Below are 18,171 nucleotides of genomic sequence, written 5' to 3' on the forward strand. Positions count from 1 at the left end.
TGGTTTAGAATTCTTGATTATCAATATTTTTCACCCTTAAAACTCTATTTTTCTTCAGGAGACTTTCAGTAATTATTTATTTTACAATTTTTAAAATCCAGCAATTTTTTAAAGGTGCCCCATTGCATTTCTTTGCGTTTTAAACGACCTATACAAAATAGGTATTATTGAAAGTCTCCTGAAGAAAAGTTTTCCGATCGAAAAATATTGATTTTCAATAATTGAATACCATTGCTACGAAAAATTTTGTATTTTCCCTTCACATGAAATACATGGAAAACTTTTGAGCGCTTTGAGCGATCTCTAAATATTTTATGGTTTCAAAATGAAAAAAAACAGGGATGTAATGTTTTCGGTATAGAACAATCCTAGCGGGTGAGTGCATTAAAATTACGACTTTTACTATTTTTTGCCACACTAATATACATACAGGCTATAGTTCCGTACTTCAGGATTCAGTCACAAATAGACCGACGTAGTCCGGATGATAGTACTGAAGATAATATAAATGTGTGTACGGGAATGCCTTCCGACTATTTCCGCTTAAAGCCTGGAGTACGTGAATAGGCTAATAAACTCTCGAAAATCGCAAAGCATTTAAATTCAATAGCAAAATCATGAATCTTATAGCGTTTTCTTTTCTCGAAATAATGTTGCTTTAGTTCTGCCCTGCGCCACGGCTGTCAAGTTTTCGTGTTCTTTTCTCAGCATCGTCATATGCATATTGCGCGCTCTTTCTTTAAAGTGTCAAGAAAAGAAAACGCCATTACTTTCAACTTCGGCGAAGGCACGTTTCGACATACAACTTTATTTCCCACTCGCACACACACACACACATACACACCCCGATAGCCGTTTAATTTCCATTTTACTAATCGCCTGCCATTATTCACATTACAGTCGCTTCGGATGCCGATCACTTGATATCGCTTATCGATGAGATCTCCTATGTATCACCGCCATCTACAATACTCTCTCAATACGATGACATACCACCAGAATTGTTTTGCAATAGCGACAACCGTCCCGCCAAATGCGGTGAAAATTGTGAATGCGTACACAAAGTCGATATACCGCTTGGTGCTGTTGTAGAAGTTGTGCTGGTCGACGAAGTGCAGCAGATAAATATTAGTCATCCATTCCATTTGCATGGCACCTCATTCGTGGTATTGGGCATGGGCCGTTCGCCCGATATGCAGTTACAACGTATGAATCTACAGCACGCATTGGAGTTGGATAAGCGTGGCCTGTTGGAACGTCGCTTTCTCAAGCCAGCGCTGAAGGATACTGTAGCCGTGCCGAATAATGGCTATGCAGTGTTGCGGTTTCGTGCTGACAATCCCGGTGTTTGGTTGTTCCATTGTCATTTCCAATTTCACATTGTCATCGGCATGAATATGTTGTTCCAAGTTGGCACGCCCGCAGACTGGCCGCCAGTTCCGGTTAGCTTTCCACGTTGCGGTAATCATATGCCACCTATCACTATGTGGTAGCGAGGTGAACGATATGCGAATTTGTAAAAATTTCTAGTTTTATTTTCAAGTGATTTATCAGAAATTTATGGATTTGAAATTTTAGGGTTCTTGTTATACATAAATACATATGTATTGATTTCCGTTTGTATTTTTTACTGTTTGATTTCCAAATATTTTTATTTCCGAATAAAAATATATTTGGTTTGAAGGATAGTTATTATTACTAAATGTAATGTGTGGTACAAAGAATGTGGAATTTGGTAATGTTTATTAATTATGTAAGAATAACACCTACTATACTTAGTCATAAAGCTATAAATGTTGATTGAGATTTGAATAAATTTAAATTAAAGTATATATGTACAAGAAATTGTGTATTAATTTAACAGAATATTTAGGTGAGTATAGTTAATAGTCGTATACCCAAATTCATGAAAGATATTGAAGATCTTACTTTATAGAGCTCTTAAAACCTATTTTATTTTTTATGAACAAGGACTCGTACTCTTTCATTAAAGAATGAAATGCATTTTCGCTGCAAAATCTGAAACTTACATAATTTTTTTTTTTTTAATTTCCGTCAAATTTTTTTTACAACTTCATAAGGCAAAACTGTCTTTAGTTTCTAACTTTAATAGAATATCTTGTCAAACAAAAAGAACCATCCGGATCGGTTAAATTAAACTAAGTGCGTGTGGTCGCAACGCGTTAAAAAAGTGAAGCCGAATAGAGAAAAATCCAGAAACAAAGTCTTCTACTTCTTAATTGGCGCTGTTACCTGTACCTGAGCAGACTAGATGCGGATGTGCCCAATGAGTGTCCGGCATGCGAAGAGACTCCCCACGACTCGAAACAACTCTTCGCATGCCCACAAAACTCCACTCAACTGACGCCTCTGTCCCTATGGACAGACCCTATAGAGGCTGCCCGCTTCTTGGGTCTCCCGTTAGTTGAGCTTGACGACGACGACTGAGCGACTAGCCGATCTGGGGGGCCGCTACAACAACAACAACAACTAATTTGCTTTCATTCCCACGACAGTTTGGTCTACGTAAATGGAACGAGCCAGATTCATATCTGGCCAAGGACTGTTACTCCAGCGTCATTCACCAAAAACTTTTTGAGGAATTTATATGTAACATCATACAACAACTAACTAGGCATTTTCTTCCATATAAAAAGAACTTCTGAGCATTGTCGAGCATACTTTATATGGAAGAAAATGCACAGCACCGTCAGCTAGAAAAATTATTACAAGTTCGGCGTGATTGAAACTTACACTTTATCCTTCTAAAATTTAATAGGCTATAAAATTTCATAAAAATTCTTCCACAATTTCTAAATAAAAAGTTTGAAATTTTTGGGCATATTGGTAAAGTTTGTTGTCTTTATAATTTTTGCACAAAGTTTGAATTGTGGATTTATATGGTTCTTGTTAAATAATATACCAGACTTTCATAAAAAAAAATATTAAACATCGAATAAAGAAAATAAAAAATATCAACAAGTCTAGTAAAAAAAGTCTCTATTAATTTTTTTACCACTGTATATATCGCACGAAAAACGCAATCTAAGTTTGATCAACTCATATAGTTGGTATACAAAAGGCCAGATGGCACGACCCACATCTTCGCTATTTTTTGGAAGTTTAGTCATCTGAACATAATATCCATATCAAACTTATTGATTGTATGAAATCTCCAACAACGAATCTGAATTTTGAATTTTGATCTTCTCAATATTAATAATACGTGCGATACGTTCCTCAAACATTTAGAAATATTCCATCCACTTGGAATTTTGTTGAGGATACTTTACATTCCATATGTTAATGAGGAGCAGAGCTGTAAAATGTTTGAATGTGATCGACTGGTCACACTGGTATTGACTCACATTGTTTTTTTTTTTATCGGCTCCTTATTTCTCACATCGGTTAGAAAATACGTATAAACGCATCGTTCATCTAACGCGAAGTCAAAATGGGATTGTTTTCTTAATATAGTTTTTAATTTGAATTATTATTATAAGAAATTTGAATTATTATTATAATAAATTTGACTTATTGTTCGCCCCCATTTCGGTGAATCCCGCAAAATAGTTGTTAAACAAATTTCGAATGAAAGCAGCAGATTTGGTCTGCTTTTGAATACGATTTCATTGAGAGCGCTATAAAGACAGAGGTATGTATAAACGCTTAAAAGAAGTATGTGTTGAGTCAAATTGGGGTTTTGTTAATGCGGTTCTTGCGTTGGTATAAACAAGGTATATAATGAAGTTTGTACTAATAACAGAATCTTTCACTCAAGGTGCAATAAAAATGTAAAATATATAAAATATTTTCTGGGACTCACCCGTTCTTTTGACCAAATTAAAAGGCAATTGAGAAGCGTTGAAATGCGAGACCTCATCACTATGTGCATAAGAATGTACATATGTATGTACATACATTATACATATAACATGTTTATGAACACAAGCATACATACATATGAGCGATGACCCTCGGCAAATAACGGCACCACTACAAACACTTAACAAAACACATTTTGCACTTAAGTACTTAATTTAAATCACAATTTAATAAAACATTTCACTAGAACCGAAGCGCAGAAAAACGTGCAGCAAACACCTGCCAAAGTTAAAATAAGACTGAGGAAACGGAATTGGAGATGGCACAAACACAGGGAGGAAGGAAATCAAATTTTAAATTATAATATAGTTATATTCGATTTAGTTGTAACACAAACCGCATAAAAAATGAATTCAAATTAATTTTCTAGCTTGTAATCCCAAATAAGTATGTACTAGCAAAACACATTTCACATGACACACCCGTTCATTTATAAACGTTTTCTGCTTCTGTGACAGTTTTTTTGCCACCCTGTGAACAAAGTAAATCTAATTGGCTTGTGTAATGGCTAGATAATTTTTAAAAACCGTTTAATAAATTTGATGCTATGAAAATAGATGGTTTTCCTCTCGGTGTTCCTATCATCTACAGTTCCGTTTCCTTAGTCGTATTTAAGCCGTCGCACAGGGGGCGATTTGGCTGAACTAGCGTAACAAAATTAATTGCTCAAAATATAAAGAAAATTTCACAAAGTTGGCAATTGTTATGTAACATTAGGTTCATTCCTTATCTTTTTGGACTAAAATCTGAAAAGTGTCAAAATGCCAGAGCGTAAGCAAAATGCGCTCACTAAAAGAGAGTAACAGGAAAAGTAAAGGAACGCAAAAAACCAAATTTTTAGTCCAAAGAATGGCAACAACAAAACTAACGTCAAATAAGAACAGAAATGTATGTACAANCTCTCATTTTTGCTGTCATTTCCGAGTTAAGGAACGCTTTTTGGACTAAATCTGACTACTTCGGACTTTTTCTGACTATTTCTGGGAGATAAGGAACGCGCATATTAACTCAAAAAGGAACAAAGTAAAATAATTTTTTTTATAAATTCTAATTTTTTTTTTGTGTTTGAGCGTGTGTGAATCGGTAACAAAGTTCGCGTCGAGTAAATTTTTGACAACTATGAGGTGAATATAATTTCAGTAGCTCATGAGGCTAGTGAAATTTTTGACAAATGCATAGAAAATTTTGACAATCGCAAAGATTGTTTCTGTGTGTAATTTTTCGTTAAATAAAAGCCTAAATAGATGAATTGCAATCAACGATGGTAGATGCTTTCTTAAAATATTCATTTCACTTCAATTTGTAATATTTTATTCCAAATAAATCTGCGGTTATCAAAAATTTACTGCTGTCAAAAAATATTTCATTTCACACAGCAGATTGGCAAAACTGTCTTACCGTAGTAAAAATATTATTCAAGAGCTTTCCCCATAGAACTTTGTTACTGATTCACACACGCCCTTTGTAACTTAATTTGAATGTAGGAAAAAAATTTACTTGGAGTCAGTTCCCCGAATCCGAATCGAATTTTTCTGATTCTTCAGAATAATCCAAAAGGAGAATCTAGGCAGGCCTGGGTAATGTCGCAAATTTTTTTGGCGCTAACACGCTAACTCCAGCGCCACTACCGCAATCACAACAGTGTATTGGCGCAATCGCACCTCTTCAGGCTAAAGCTGCTTAACTCAGTGATTTTTTTCAGAGTGGCTTTGCTGATTCATGCGACTGTAATTTTGGTGCACATTTTCTCTCCAATTGGTACAAAAATTACCCATTGTACATTGGATTCGTACATATTGTTCATTGGATTCGGAGAACTGACTCCAAGTAAATTTTTTTCCACATTAAAATTATGTTACAAACACAAAAAAAAAATTATAATTCATTAAAAAAATTATTTTCTTTTGTTCCTTTTTGAGTTAATTTTACATAAAAATTGACAACTTTGTGAAATTTTCTTTATATTTTAAGCAATTAATTTTGTTACGCTAGTTCAGCCAAATCGCCCCCTGTGCGACGGCTTAAATACGACTAAGGAAATGGAACTGTTGAAGATAGGAACACCGAGGGAAAAGCATAAATTTTCATTAGCATCAAATTTATTAAACGGTTTTTAAAAATTATCTAATTAGTTAATTCACAGGGCGGCAAAAAACTGTCACAGGTGGTGGGTCATGTGAAATGTGTTTGTTAGTACATACTTATCTGGGATTACAAACTAGAAAATTAATTTGAATTCATTTTTTATGCGGTTTGTGTTACAACTAAATCGAATATATATTATAATTTAAAATTTGATTTCCTTCCTCCCTGTGTTTGTGCCATCGCCAATTCCGTTTCCTCAGTCATATTTTAATTTTAGCAGGTGTTTGCTGCTCTCTTTTCTGCGCTTCGATTCTAGTGAAATGTTTTATTAAATTGTGATTTAATTTAAGTACTTAAGTGCAAAATGTGTTTTGGTTAAGTGTTTGTAGTGTTGCCGTTGTTTGCCGAGAGCCATCGTTCATATGTATGTATGCTTGTGTTCATAAACATGTTACTGATGAGGCCTCGCATTTCTACGCCGCTCAATTGTCTTTTAATTTGGTCAAAAGAACGGTTGAGTCCCAGAAAATATTTTATATTTTTTACATTTTTATTGGACCTGGAGTGAAAGATTCTGTTATTAGTACAAACTTCATTATATATCTTGTTTATACCCACGCAAGAACCGCATTAACAAAAACCCAATTTGACTCAACACATATTTATTTTAAAAGTTTATACACACCTCTATCTTTATAGCGCTCTCAGGAAATCGTATTCAAAAGCTGCTTTCATTCGAAATTTGTTTAACAACTATTTTGCGCGATTCACCGAAATGGGGGCGAACAATAAGTCAAATTTATTACAATAGAAATTCAAATTAAAAACTGTATTAAGAAAACAAGCCCATTTTCACTTCGCGTTAGATGAACGATGCGTTTATACGTATTTTCTAACCGATGTGAGAAATAAAAACCCGATTAAAAAAAACCAATGAGAGTCAATACCAGTGTGACCAGTCGATCACAATCATTCAAACATTTTTCAGCTCTACTCCTCATTAACAAATCGACTGCTGAGTGGAAGATCGGCCTATCTCGGCAGCCATTTCGAAAACGCCCTATCTCAAAAAGCTTTTCAAGAACGCCCTATTTAAAAATTGTATGAAAAACACCCTTTCTCAGAATTTGGTTGAAGAATGCCCAATCTCACTTCAAAATGTATTGAAAATGAGCTGATATAGGGCGTTTTTGAATCGGCAGCTGAGATAGGAAGTTTTTGAAACGAGTTCTGAAATAGGGCGTTCTGGAACAGTTTTTTTGAGATAGAGCGTTTTCGAGCTGGCTGCCGAGATAGGTCGATCTTCCACTCAGCATTCGATATGGAATGTAAAATATCCCCAATAAAATTCCAAGTGCATGGAATATTTTTAAGTGTTTGAACGTATTATTAATATTGAGAAGTTCAAAATTCAAAGATCAAAACTCGTTTTTGGAGATTTCATACAATCAATAAATATGATAAGGATAATTAATATGTTCATCCTAACAGATAACTAAACTTCCAAAAAATGGCGAAGATGTCGGTCTTTCCATCGGTCCTTTTGTATACCAACTGCATGAGTTGATCAAACTTTGATTGCGTGTTTTTACAAAATTGAAATTTTGAAATAATTCTGTTAAACGTGCAATATATACAGTGGTGGAAAATTTAATAGAAAATTTTTGTTGACTAAATTTTGGGATATTTTTTATTTTGTTTATTCGATGTTTAATATTTTTTTTTATAAAAGTCTAGCGCATTATATAATAAGAACCATAAAAATCCACAATTCAAACTTTGTACAAAAATTATAAAAACAACCAATTTTACCAAAATTCCCAAAAAATGTCTATTTTTTTATTCAGAATTTAAAATCGCGCTGGACCTGTAATAATTTTTTTAAATTTACCACCTCGCTGTGTGAAATCAATTTTTTTTAATGATTGTGGATTGAAAAACTATAAGCCACACTACCAGACAAAAGGAAAAAGAATGAAATGCTACTTGAAAATATTTCATGATTAAAATTTTAAATGATTTCACAGTTACACTCTCTGCTCTGATGAGGAGCTTAAAAGACTCCCATTGATACAGCTTTTGACATTTTATCTAACTGCGATCCCTTAATATTCCGGTAAAAAACGTAACTAATGTCAATCATATCCTTCCTACCCGCAATTGTCTTTAAGTACCTTTATTACTGAGGATGACGATAAACATATAGGCCTATAGTCATAGTCGTAAATTAAAACTTATTCTTTAAGGTTTTAAGTTTAGAATAGATTTTTAAGTTGTGTCAATCATAGACATCTTAGAAACAGTTTTTTTTTTAAGATGAGAGAAGATAGCTCGAAAATGAAGAAAAATTTTTTTCGGTAATATAAAGAAATATTAGAACTTTAATTCGTTCACCAGCCGAAAGCCTCCGTTGCTAGCGCTGCGTTTCTTTTTAGTTTATTTAATAATTTTATTATTATTTAAACTTTCATAAAATAAAAAAAAAATAAATAAAAAAAAAAAAAAAAAAATAAAAATAATTCGTTCACCCTGTGTCCACTGTAGGATCGCGGATTTAGCAAGCCGCGAGGTCGTGGGTTTGAATCCCACTGCCGGGAAACATTTTTTTGTATCTTTTTTGTTACGACTGTTAGTCCTTTATCGATTATCCATGGTACTTTGTATGTCGTTTTCTCGGTCAATAAGTGAGTGTAAATAGTTTTTAGTCGCTCATCCTTCTAACTACAACTATTTGTTGCTTATTTAACGTGAAATCGACAATCACAATTCCCAGGAATAGCGACAATCGAATAATAGTAGCTTATCTGCTGCTTGTCGATACTAGCAATAGGGGCGTTAATTTTTTATGTAATTATAGTTGTTGTAACCTTTTTAATCAAAACTTAACTCCTAAAAATTAAATTTAAAAAAATATTGTTTGGAATTGCTCGGAGTGGGTCCTATAGCGTTTACAAAAAACTTAGAACCTTATTTTAACAAATTCGCGTTCTCATTTTAAAGTTTAAATTCTGTTTTTGGCTTAGATGCATTTTAAGTTGACTATGAAAGAGTTAAAATGGTGATTACAATAAAAAACCTTTTTAATCGCTAAAACCTTTTTCTAACTTCTCTATGACTACGGGCCTTCAATAGTCCAAAGTGAAAACAGGACCATAGCAACATGCTGGTTCATTGTTGGAATATGTAACACCATCTTACATTTAGTAAAACAAACACTTTATTGTACACAAGTCAGGATGGTAAAGACTTTTCTATTTATTTTAAATCAAAAAGTTAAAAAAATAACTATAAAGCATCTTACAAGAAGTAGGTTCTTGGTTTTCTGTATGAGAACAATTTCCTGTTGCCCTTGTGGTGTACTCTTTGCACCAATGGGAACTTGATTTTTGAATTGTGGAATTGTTTAACATGCACACGACGAGTGTTGCTGGCTTTGATGGAGTCAACCTTGATGATTTGAATAGAATGAGCACGAGCACGATGACGTGCACCCATATCACGGTAACACGCCGTCACCGCACCGCCAACGGTCAGATCACGGTATTCACGGTACATATTGTGGGTACCGGAACGAGAATCATAACGCAACCAAATACCAAAATTCTTAATTTTAGTGGGGGAAGTTTCGTAGACCTGTTTCAGCGAGACAATTTCACCGGTGGTCTTCTTGAACTTCTTCAGTTGGCGCAAGAAATACCAGAAACGCGACTTGGCCACGATGTTATCCGGAGCAAAGATACGCATTTTGTACAGTGGAGTTTGTGGCTCCTTCTCGGTTGGCAGCTTGCGGCCAATAACTTCGTATTCCTTCAACTGTAAAGAGAATCAAACAAAATACTCGCATTAGTTATGGAAATAAACAATCAATTAAATTGAGGTTAAACAAGACTTTCTGACAGCTGACTTCTGCATGCAAAGCAAAAGTGCACCAAGCGCTTTTCCTTATGAACACATTCAGAAAACAATACAAGCCGTTGTCTTATGCTGACACCGCTAAAAAATTAGCAAATTTTAGAGATCAAAATACAAAAAGTTCACCAAGTTTCGTGTCTTATAAGAACTAGCACAATTCGCCACCCGCATAAGCACGTTGGAAGTCACCTTCACAAAACTGCATTTTTAAGCATTTGATTCTCACAAAAAGTTTACAATAATGTACAGCACGTTTAACTTTACTTCAGCCAGTCTTATTTTAGCAAATTTTTTAATTATTAAACGAATATTGGGCAAAATTTCGGGAAAAATTACCTGTCCCTTGGCTTTCATTTTAGCAGCGTTCAGAGAAAAGGAAGAGAAAACCGCAACCAACTTCAGGTCTGAAATTTAGAGTTGCAATCGTGGCGAGATATCACAAGGTTGCATGTGTTCGCTAATTTTCCGTTCGCAAAATTTGTTAGAATTTCTTACATTTTTTTCAAACCCCCTTTTTTACGATTGAATTTTTTAATTTTTCTGTAAAGTTTTTCCTAAAAAAAAATCGGTAAAAGAGCGCCTTAAATAGCGCATCTTACGCCAGTGCTACTAAAACTGTCGATTTGCCAATCGGTTTTGGACGTAAATGCACTCTGTGATCAAGGGCAACAGATGGCGCCTATGTAAGAATTTGTTTACATTCTTAAAACAGCTGTTTTACAATTATTTCTTGGAGTAGAACGTCTTTTACAATGGGAAAACGTGAAGGTATTTGTTTTAATTATAAAACTATATATCTGTACAATAATCTTTTCTATTTGACTATAAAGAGCATAAGCGAACGAAAAAACCAAGACATGTTGTCCACTCGCCGCACGCGACAAATACTACCACAGGGACGGCTTCTCCAGCTGCGACACCTACTCCAGTACCTAAAGAAGATAGCGCTTATGATGCTGAAATAATCGATATAGTCGATGTTGTTGATCATGAGCAAGAAGTTTCCAGCACTCCAACTCCTACCACACCAGTCCTTACGCCACCTAAGGCTTGCAAAAGTAGCTCCAGCGGCGGTAAAAAATCTACAACTAAACAACCTTCTACGCCCGCCGCAAGTAGTAATAGTTCTCCAGCAGCGTCAGCAACCCCAACCGCCAGCGGATATTCAGCTAATAATAAAAAGTCAAAGAAACGACGCGATAGCAGCACATCCAGCGAGGAAGAACGTTGGTTAACTGCTATTGAATCAGGAAAATTGGAGGAAATGGATGACGAGCTAAAGAAAATGAAAGATCCCAAATTGATGACAGCGCGTCAACGAGCCATGTATGAGCGTAATACGGATAAAGAACCGTCGCCAGGTGGTGAATTGTTAATGTCACTACCAACTGGTTATCGTGAGAAAGAAAAACCACAAACGGCAGAGGATATACAAAAAGCGCAGCTCAAATCACAAAAGCGGAAACAACTTGCAGATGAAAAACGCGAGAAGGACAAGAAGAAGACAATGGATCGTTTGCTGAAAAAACAGGAAAGCAAGCAGCGCAATGCAACGCGTAACAAGTCGAGCAAAGTGTCACAGCCCATGATCACATACCACAACACATTGGACGGTGCCTACATACAGCTGCCAACGGGTCATGAATTTCCGCTGGCAGCGCAAAAAGCGCGCGCGCCTCCCAAGGTGCAGATTTGTGGCATCGCTGGTTGTGGTAAACCCAAAGTGTATAATTGCTCCAAAACAAATTTGCCGCTATGTAGCTTCGCTTGTTATCGCAAGAATGTGCAAAACATTAGACAAATAATGTGCTAATGCCGATGCAAATCATGGTATAATTAAGAAACACTGTATTTTATATTTAGCAAATAACTTTGGTATTAATAATTGCATTAATAAATTTATGTAGTTTTTACTGATTCAACAAAAAATTATTTATAATTTCTTGCTGCTCAGATTCTATGCGTTGCAAGTATTGATATTCGTTACGAAGGCGTTCTAATTCCATGGTTTTCTCGTGAATTTTACTCTGAAATATGTGAATTTGATTTAATTAGTTTAAACTAAAAAAAAAATCACTACGCAGACTGCTGCACCTGATTCACTCACCTGGTATACCTGCTGCTCTGCCTGACGTTCTTTGGCGATTGTTTTGAGTAGATTTTGGGTGCCGATAGCTCTCAATTTCTCCTTTTCCACATCTTTAGCAAAATCACTAATGATTTTATGAAAATCATCTGCATATTTCTTAAAATCTTGTAATTTATTGGCATATTCCAAACACTCCTCGCGCAATTCGTTGGTTTCATTAGCAATAGCTGGATCTTGTACTCGCAGTCGATAGATGTCGTCAATGTAGAGGCCAGCTTTCTGCAGTTCTTCCGACATTTTATTTCGTTAATCAAATATTTTGCTACCGAAGATATGATAAAAAATATTTAATCAGCCCAAGGCATAATATAGCCGTACTATAAAGGTCAATTTACTTATGTTTGCTTCTTTATCAATTACCATGACAACAAAACTATCGCATTTCCGGTTCATTATTTCTCACTTTACATTGCTAGAGTTGATAAAAGATACTTGTACGAGGATTCTTTATTTAATTGGAACGAAGGTGATAAAGTGATAGCGACCAGAAACTGCATAACCGAAACAACCCAACAAATTAAACACCCTACCCCCACCCCCTGTTGCTAAGTGTATTGTTTAATTAAAAGTTATTAGAGGATTGACTTCTTTATATTTCCGCTTTATTTGAAACACACAGAACTTACGAAGTTAGTATTTTATCGCATAGCATAACATTAAAAAGTAAGTGAAGAAATATTTTTTTCGGCTCAAGGCGATCCGCCGATTTATTGCCGTGGTAACAAATCGGCAACATCATTTCTTTAATGTCATTTAGGAATATGTTGTCAAAAATTTCTAAACTGATGAATTTCCCTTCCAACAGTATTCTCCAAAACCATCTATGCCAAACATACGATTGAAAAAATGGAAATAATTTAATTTTTTTCAAATCTAACACCCAAATTCATAAAACATAAGAAGACTTTTACGGCTTTATAAATCGAAAATTTGTATGAAAAGTCCACTTTATAGAACTCTTAAAATCTATTGTATTTTTTATGAATAAGGCCATAATTTTGTATATAAAAAATGATATAGTAAAAAGATCAAAATTCTTCCAAGTAATTATTGCTAAAATATCGCCTGTAGCAATAATAAAGCGCTAAGAAAACGACTCATTCAGGTAAAAAGAAAGCGTCTCGACCATGCGAGTTGCCTTTGACGGACCTGTTGGAGCGACTGGTAAAAATAAAACGATGCGATGGTGATATTAGCGGCAGTAAATTTGTTGCCGAGGGCGACACTTTTTCTTACTCCTGGCAACAAAAATTGCCTAGTGGGAATGTTTATAACTAGCTCGATATAACTTTAGCTATTGGAGGTTCAATTAAAATTCACATTTTCCTCAATACGTCATCCCATTAATCTTAAAATAAACATGTCTAACGTTTCGATTCGTCACATGCAACATTTATTATATTGTTAAGTCTTCTATGAGAAAGCTTTTCAGTTTCCTTAACTCTTGTTTTCCTCCGTGGTAGTCTTTAATGCTTTTTGCTTATTATGCCTTTGAAATTTTGGTTTTTTAACGCCCGAGTGCTTTTATATTTATTTGTTGACGTATTTTACTGTCCACATAATAAAGTATAAAAGTGCTTTATTATTAGAGCTTATTCTTTTTGCACACACAATTAAATAAATAAATCAAGTTGCAAACTACGAACTGATTATAGAATGTTTGATTAAGCATATAATACTATAGCTGCACAATTGTTATGCAGCATATCCAACATACAATATTTAAAAGTGTTTTTATATGATGAGAAAACTGATTGAAAAGTGAGTTATAAAAAAATATATTTACGTATACATACTATAAGCCAAACAAGATAAGCATATAGTGTTTGGTCACTTCAAGAATATGTATCTATGTATGTAATGCACTCACATTGAATGTGCATTTCTTTTTTTTTTTTTTTTTGTTTTTGATCACCAGATTTTTTTCTTATCGAGAACATTTCCTTTACCCTTGTAATAGCGCTAGGATATATAAAAATATCCTTACAACAATATTTTTCTTTGGCGATTCATACACTACCGCCGCTAACATCTCTCCAAAGCTAGGGAAGCGCTGCTCGTTGTCATCCCACATATTGCTTCATAAATCATGTAGGATTGTTACGTTTGTTCGAACGTAAGCGCGCCAAGCTGGTGCGTTCCTCTTCCTCATCGCTGGTGTACTGCTGCATGCCGGGTGCAGCAACGGCACCACGCACCGACGATGTAGCTTGTAATAGCTCCTGATCAGGAGCATTGCGATTTTCATACAAAAGTACTTGCAGTGTCTCCTCATATATGCGCGCCTCTGGAAATTCCACTTTTGTGTGTTTGCGATCTGTAGCGTACACGATAGAGGTGCAGCACACTTCAGCCACTTTTTTGCCATGACCGTAAAATGACCAGCAACATATTTCACTAGGTCCAATAACATCCTTGATGAAAAGTATTCGTTCATTGAAACGTAAAGATAATTTGTCAAAAAGCTCGATATTCTTAAGCAAATTATCATCTGATGTGCTAGTGTATGAATACTTGTTGTTTTGTCGTTGAACCACCAATATTACAGCAGGTTTCGACGACGAACTTATTAGTAGCTGTTCTTCTTTTTGAGATGTAATCAACGGTATGCGGCATATGGGTTTTGGTTCTTGATGTGCCAACAGGGCTCGCTCGCATGACATGGCCAATTCGGTGATACAATAATATTTAGCTTCTGCAAGCAATTCTGCTATTTCCTTGTGAGATTCTGGCAGTGGAACGGTTCCATCACGCAAGTAGTTCAGTATTGTTCCGAAATGATTGCCGCAGCGATCGATTAGAATCCAGCCTGTAATTTAGAAATATTCAACATTTTATTAAAGATAACAATTATGTAGAGTATCCACTATTGAAAAGGGCGTGACTAATCAGTTTAAGCATAAAAAAAAACAAAGCGACACGATGCATCATCACTTATGCTTTAGGCTTTAACATTTTTTCTCTCTGAATTACTAGCTACTTTTTTGAACTTACCCTCTGAATCAGTGAGCACTTCCATGCGGCCGCTGAACATAGCACTTAGCATAGTATCGTGTTTCGTCAGCGTGCCGATTGTAGTGTAATACAATCTCCCACCTACATTCAATTTCACATACTGTGATGAGTGTCCTTTGAGAAGAGTTTTCTGATCGCCAGACATTTTACTTGTAGCCACTAGTCCAGGTCCAGGAATCAAATGCACTTTGCCAACAGCACCACTACCACTTGGGACTAGACTAACGCCACTGGAGCCTTTGCAAACGCTATCTTTGGCGTTGCAGTTGCTCGACGTTACAATTGCTACGGAATCAATTTTGACGATTGTGTAAACCAGAGAGATAGGCGTAAATAGATATCAGCGCCCTTGTATGCCGTCCACACTTCTCCCTGGGACCTAGATGGGCGTAGAGTTTAAAATGTAGGATTTTTTAATTTTACAGCACTTTAAACTACACTCTTCCTCAGTCCTAACAAGCAGGACGTTTTATTGACCCCTAGGAAAGTCAATCCAACCTATTATCCTCGTTAGAATATGGAAATTAAAACAATTATCTACGAGGTGCAGAAAACATCAGAAATGCACCAAGTTGACAAATTTTTGTGTAAAGAGTTACCAGATGTATGAGAATAACTACTCGGGATTTCGCCCAAATGTTTGGAGGAATTCCGGAGGAAGTTAAAGACCGGATTATAATGGAAGTAACGGAACGGGATGAGCTGTGACTATGAATACAATTGTTTATAGTGCACGTAAACGCAACGTGAAAAGGAAGCATATACAATCAATGCCGCGTATTCATAGTGCAGCTACCACAGTATATACAGTAATACCCCTTTTTGAGTACTCGTCGGGGGTAAAATCTGATCAGGGTTGATAATGAGAAGGAGCATGAATTCAGATTCAGAGTTGCATACAAATTTACTGTGGTATGAAAGGGAGCAACAACCGTACTATGTCAGAGTGGCACAGGTAATTTTGTAAACACTTTTCTTATAATTATAAGAGATAATTGCTATTTATTTTGCAATATTCCGATATCCAGTGTGTAGCCAGAGGCAGTGGCATGTGAGCCTCACTAAAATCTACTCATCATGTTGGAGCAGCTCCGGGTAAAAGACCATTGAATGTGCTGGCTGAACTTATGACCACCTTAACCTTCGGGAGTCTCCAAGCAAATGCGTGTCCTGAGTTTATACGGTAGCCATTCATAGCAATTACTATTGTATGTGTGTATAATTCATCCCAGTAGAACTTGGGAGCATCGTACGATTGCTCGGTGAGTACTCCCTTGGGAGCATACGAATACTCCCCATTGCTCCCTATGCTTCTGTGTATAAGCATGTAATTTTGTATACTCCCTTTAACATTGTATGTCCTAGGAGGGGGAGTAATCCCTTTTACCTCCTAAACGAGCAATCGGGAAGCACACACATAAATAGCATCCCACAAAGCTCCTAAGGGAGCAATACGGGAGTACTCACAGAATAACCTCCCAGAAACCTCCCAAAAAGACAAAAAAGGAGTGCACAAAGAAAAACATCCCACATTCCTCCCAAACGAGCAATACGGGAGTACTCCCATAAGAGTCATCCCGCAAACCTCCTTTACGAGTAATAAAAGAAGGTTTCTATACTCCCCAATTCCTCCTCATGGAGTAGTAGGAGAGTACTCCCTAATTGCTCCTTAATGATCCATTACATAAGCTAAAAAGATTTTGCTATTTATGCAATCCATTTATTTAATTTTTTATCGCATGCGCACATTAATATAAAACCTTACAATAATAAACAGGTAAAACATGCAAAATAATGCTTACTAAATAATAATACAGAAAAATGTATGAAAGCTAAAGATTATAAACTTAAAACGGTACGATGAAGGTATGTTTGGAATTGGTATTCACCTGGGAATCCACAGAAACGAAGCGCATCAAAGTGTTAGCAACTTCCGGACGATTTCAGCAGGTATCAGATAATTCTGATTACCACATACAGACCTAGGCGATTTGTCAAATGCCGTTTATTTTGATAAATATCATGCCAGACGAAACTAAAACTAATACTTGAAGGTATTTGCATACTCAGAACTCACCATCCCTTAATGACAAAGGCTCTTAATGGCTAATTGATTTCGAACCCAATAAAAGTTCTGGACTGAACAGGGTAAGAAACGTAAGAATTCGATCATTTTAAGCGCTGACACCGCCATCTGAAATGCAGTTTCAGTTAAATAATGAAATAATTAATAAGTTTAAACAAATTTTGTCATACATACCGATGGACCTTAATGTGGGCTGCCCAATTTATTTTATTATTTCCTCGTTTTATTTTTCAATAACAATTATGTATTTACATATATTTACATATCTGTCTTGTTTTCTTCATAATACATTTTTCCAAAAACACAAAATAGTTTTGAACGAGGTGCGTATAGCTCCCCTATCGATCAAAAGGAATACTCCTGGATTGCTCGCTTAGGAGACATCGCTTTTTGCTCCTAAGTGAGTAATAACGGAGTACAAAACCGACAAATCTCAGTTATTGCTCCGAAATCATGCCTCACGGAGTATTCTCTTATTGCTCACTTGGGAGATCTCCCTTTTGGCTCCTAAGCGAGTAATAAAGGAGTACAAAATCAACAAATATTGCTTATTGTTCCGAAATCATGTCTCTGGGAGTATTCTTTTGTTGCTCACTTAGGAGATATCCTATTTGACTTCTAAAGGAGTTACAAAAGAGGTCAAAACCGACAAATCTCTCGTATTGCTCCGAAATCAGGTCAAAGGGAGTACCCTTTTATTCCTCACATTGGGAGATCTCCNCGACGTTATCCAATCCATGTTATATGCATGGAGCCGAACACGTCGATAATGATGTTTAAACGGAGATTAGTGTTAACCAGACATTGAGTAACCGGCCCTAAATGTAAGTAGCAACTTAAGAGCGAAATACACCACACGAGCGGCTTGTCAAACATAATTCAAACCCATGATTCAATAATTAAAAGTTACAGGCTAACCTAATATTCGCGGCTTGCGTTTTGGTACGCACGCCGACGAATTTGTTTTTTTGCGTCACCCGAAATTGGCTTGCGTGCGTTTGCATTTGATTTCATTGAGCGAAACGTCAAATCAAAATGT

At 35.8% G+C, this 18,171-nt stretch overlaps 5 protein-coding genes across 5 annotated transcripts; 2 read left to right on the forward strand and 3 right to left on the reverse strand.

Moving 5' to 3' along the window:
- Nucleotides 1-52: 52 nt before the first annotated feature.
- LOC108362547 (laccase-21-like) lies at nucleotides 53-1,571 on the forward strand (the record flags this gene model as incomplete). The annotated part of the gene is made up of 2 exons (XM_017615581.1): nucleotides 53-78; nucleotides 899-1,571. Coding segments are annotated over 2 exons (621 nt in total), but the record flags the coding sequence as incomplete, so codon positions are not given.
- A 7,615-nt stretch (nucleotides 1,572-9,186) lies between these two features.
- On the reverse strand, nucleotides 9,187-10,323 carry RpL18A (ribosomal protein L18A). The gene is made up of 2 exons (XM_017615584.1): nucleotides 10,219-10,323; nucleotides 9,187-9,783 (listed from the first exon to the last, which is right to left on the reverse strand). The coding sequence occupies exons 1-2, from the start codon at nucleotides 10,234-10,236 to the stop codon at nucleotides 9,268-9,270; spliced, it is 534 nt and encodes a 177-aa protein (XP_017471073.1). The 5' UTR covers nucleotides 10,237-10,323; the 3' UTR covers nucleotides 9,187-9,267.
- Nucleotides 10,324-10,544: 221 nt separating this feature from the next.
- LOC108362548 (INO80 complex subunit B) lies at nucleotides 10,545-11,760 on the forward strand. Its single transcript, XM_017615582.1, has 2 exons — nucleotides 10,545-10,650; nucleotides 10,713-11,760. The coding sequence occupies exons 1-2, from the start codon at nucleotides 10,635-10,637 to the stop codon at nucleotides 11,693-11,695; spliced, it is 999 nt and encodes a 332-aa protein (XP_017471071.1). The 5' UTR covers nucleotides 10,545-10,634; the 3' UTR covers nucleotides 11,696-11,760.
- IFT20 (intraflagellar transport 20) lies at nucleotides 11,708-12,532 on the reverse strand. Its single transcript, XM_017615585.1, has 2 exons — nucleotides 11,990-12,532; nucleotides 11,708-11,909 (listed from the first exon to the last, which is right to left on the reverse strand). Exons 1-2 carry the CDS (start codon nucleotides 12,266-12,268, stop codon nucleotides 11,793-11,795), a joined length of 396 nt encoding a protein of 131 aa, XP_017471074.1. The 5' UTR covers nucleotides 12,269-12,532; the 3' UTR covers nucleotides 11,708-11,792.
- A 1,175-nt stretch (nucleotides 12,533-13,707) lies between these two features.
- LOC108362549 (BTB/POZ domain-containing adapter for CUL3-mediated RhoA degradation protein 3) lies at nucleotides 13,708-15,654 on the reverse strand. Its single transcript, XM_017615583.1, has 2 exons — nucleotides 15,026-15,654; nucleotides 13,708-14,840 (listed from the first exon to the last, which is right to left on the reverse strand). The coding sequence occupies exons 1-2, from the start codon at nucleotides 15,189-15,191 to the stop codon at nucleotides 14,119-14,121; spliced, it is 888 nt and encodes a 295-aa protein (XP_017471072.1). The 5' UTR covers nucleotides 15,192-15,654; the 3' UTR covers nucleotides 13,708-14,118.
- Nucleotides 15,655-18,171: the final 2,517 nt, after the last annotated feature.

The sequence above is a fragment of the Rhagoletis zephyria genome, unplaced genomic scaffold, assembly GCF_001687245.7.
Source record: "Rhagoletis zephyria isolate East Lansing unplaced genomic scaffold, Rhagoletis_zephyria_1.1 Rzeph_scaffold_01032, whole genome shotgun sequence".
In the NCBI taxonomy this organism is placed as follows: Eukaryota; Metazoa; Arthropoda; class Insecta; order Diptera; family Tephritidae; genus Rhagoletis; species Rhagoletis zephyria.